The 1,354-nt window shown below is 32.3% G+C and overlaps 1 protein-coding gene across 2 annotated transcripts in view; it reads right to left on the bottom strand.

Moving 5' to 3' along the window:
* LOC119592689 (phospholipase D1-like) overlaps positions 1–1,354 on the bottom strand; it is a 27,716-nt gene that overhangs the window by 13,559 nt on the left and 12,803 nt on the right. For both annotated transcript variants that reach the window (XM_037941603.1, XM_037941605.1), the window contains exons 11-13: positions 987–1,175; positions 751–830; positions 407–479 (exon numbers count right to left, since the gene is read on the bottom strand). In XM_037941603.1, the coding sequence (XP_037797531.1) occupies positions 407–479; positions 751–830; positions 987–1,175 (342 nt within the window). The remainder of the gene's footprint in view (positions 1–406; positions 480–750; positions 831–986; positions 1,176–1,354) is intronic.

The following is a 1,354-nucleotide window of genomic DNA, read 5'->3' as shown; positions in this document are numbered from 1 at the left end:
GTCCAAGTATCATGTAGAAAATTTCTCCACACGAGCATTATAATATTTATCTGTCAATTGCAAGAAGCAATCACTGGATAAACAGGTATCAACATGAATAAACACCACTGTTCTAATTATGGTTCTGTATATTCAATCTCTTGTTCTCCATCAACAGTACAGTATAAAAAGCATGAGAAAAGCAAATATCAAGCTATATGTTCTCACAAACACCAATATACCAAAACAGAGATGGTAATATATGAAGTATTTACCTATTTTCAAAATTAATCTGAAGAAGCAGCATGAAAAGACAAATTAAATGCATCATTAAAATCTATTAAATCTTGCAAGTAATTCACCAAAGGATGTATATGTTGAGTATATAGATGATAACAAAACAACAAAGAAAGCTATCAGTACCTACCAGCATGCATATGAATTACTTCGAACAGGCGCAAAAGCATTGTACCTTGTGTCTTGACTAGTAAAATCTGTACCTGTAAAACAAAAATAATAATTCCTCATGTATACAATGAAGATAGCAATTAACATGTAGTCAAGGGTAATTCTACAAAAGAAAAAGGTCTTTTCACATGCAGTTGAAAGCCAAAGGCATCACAGCTTCAAACTTACACAACTGCCACAAGACAAAATACTAAAGCATGTCACACTTAACAGTATAAATTAATATAAACACAAAACCAATTATTGTTTCTAAAGCTATGTGATGTAGCCTTTTAAACTATTGAAGAGGAATAGAGTACTTACCATATTTACGCTGTGTGTTTGTAATGTGAGCATACCATTCCTTTTTGCTGAATTCTGAGTCACATTTTAGAACTAATGACCTGAAATATATATGCAACATGAATTAATTATGTATGTGATATGATGAAACTATGTTATTCACAAATACAAATATGGAATAACTTATTATATATATATTTCCACTATAAAAAAAAAAGAAAAAAAGTTTCAAATAATATTTCCTCATTGACTCTTACCTTGACAGATTTGAGATCAGGAGACCATTACGCACTCCTAAGAGCCTGTAACCACGTGAGACTTGGAAACCTGTATCCATTAACATCACAGCTCTCACTTCCCCAGTCTCTGGAGCCAGAAAGAAAAGGCAGGTCTCTTTCAGGACAAGCCAACGTTGCTTGTACTTTCCTGTGCATGGACTTGTGCACCTGAGTAAATAGAGAAAAAGAAAATCAATATTGTAATCCATACATATATTAATTCTTTCAAGCAGTAATGAAATATAACACCATCATAATTCAGACCACAATCAGCAATGGAAAGGACTATGTATCGTTACAACAGTGTATCATTACAATATTCATTCCTTTTAATCCTTTAATCCATG

The sequence above is a fragment of the Penaeus monodon genome, chromosome 30 (assembly GCF_015228065.2).
Source record: "Penaeus monodon isolate SGIC_2016 chromosome 30, NSTDA_Pmon_1, whole genome shotgun sequence".
NCBI lineage: Eukaryota > Metazoa > Arthropoda > Malacostraca > Decapoda > Penaeidae > Penaeus > Penaeus monodon.
This window is presented reverse-complemented; position numbering and strand designations above follow the sequence as displayed.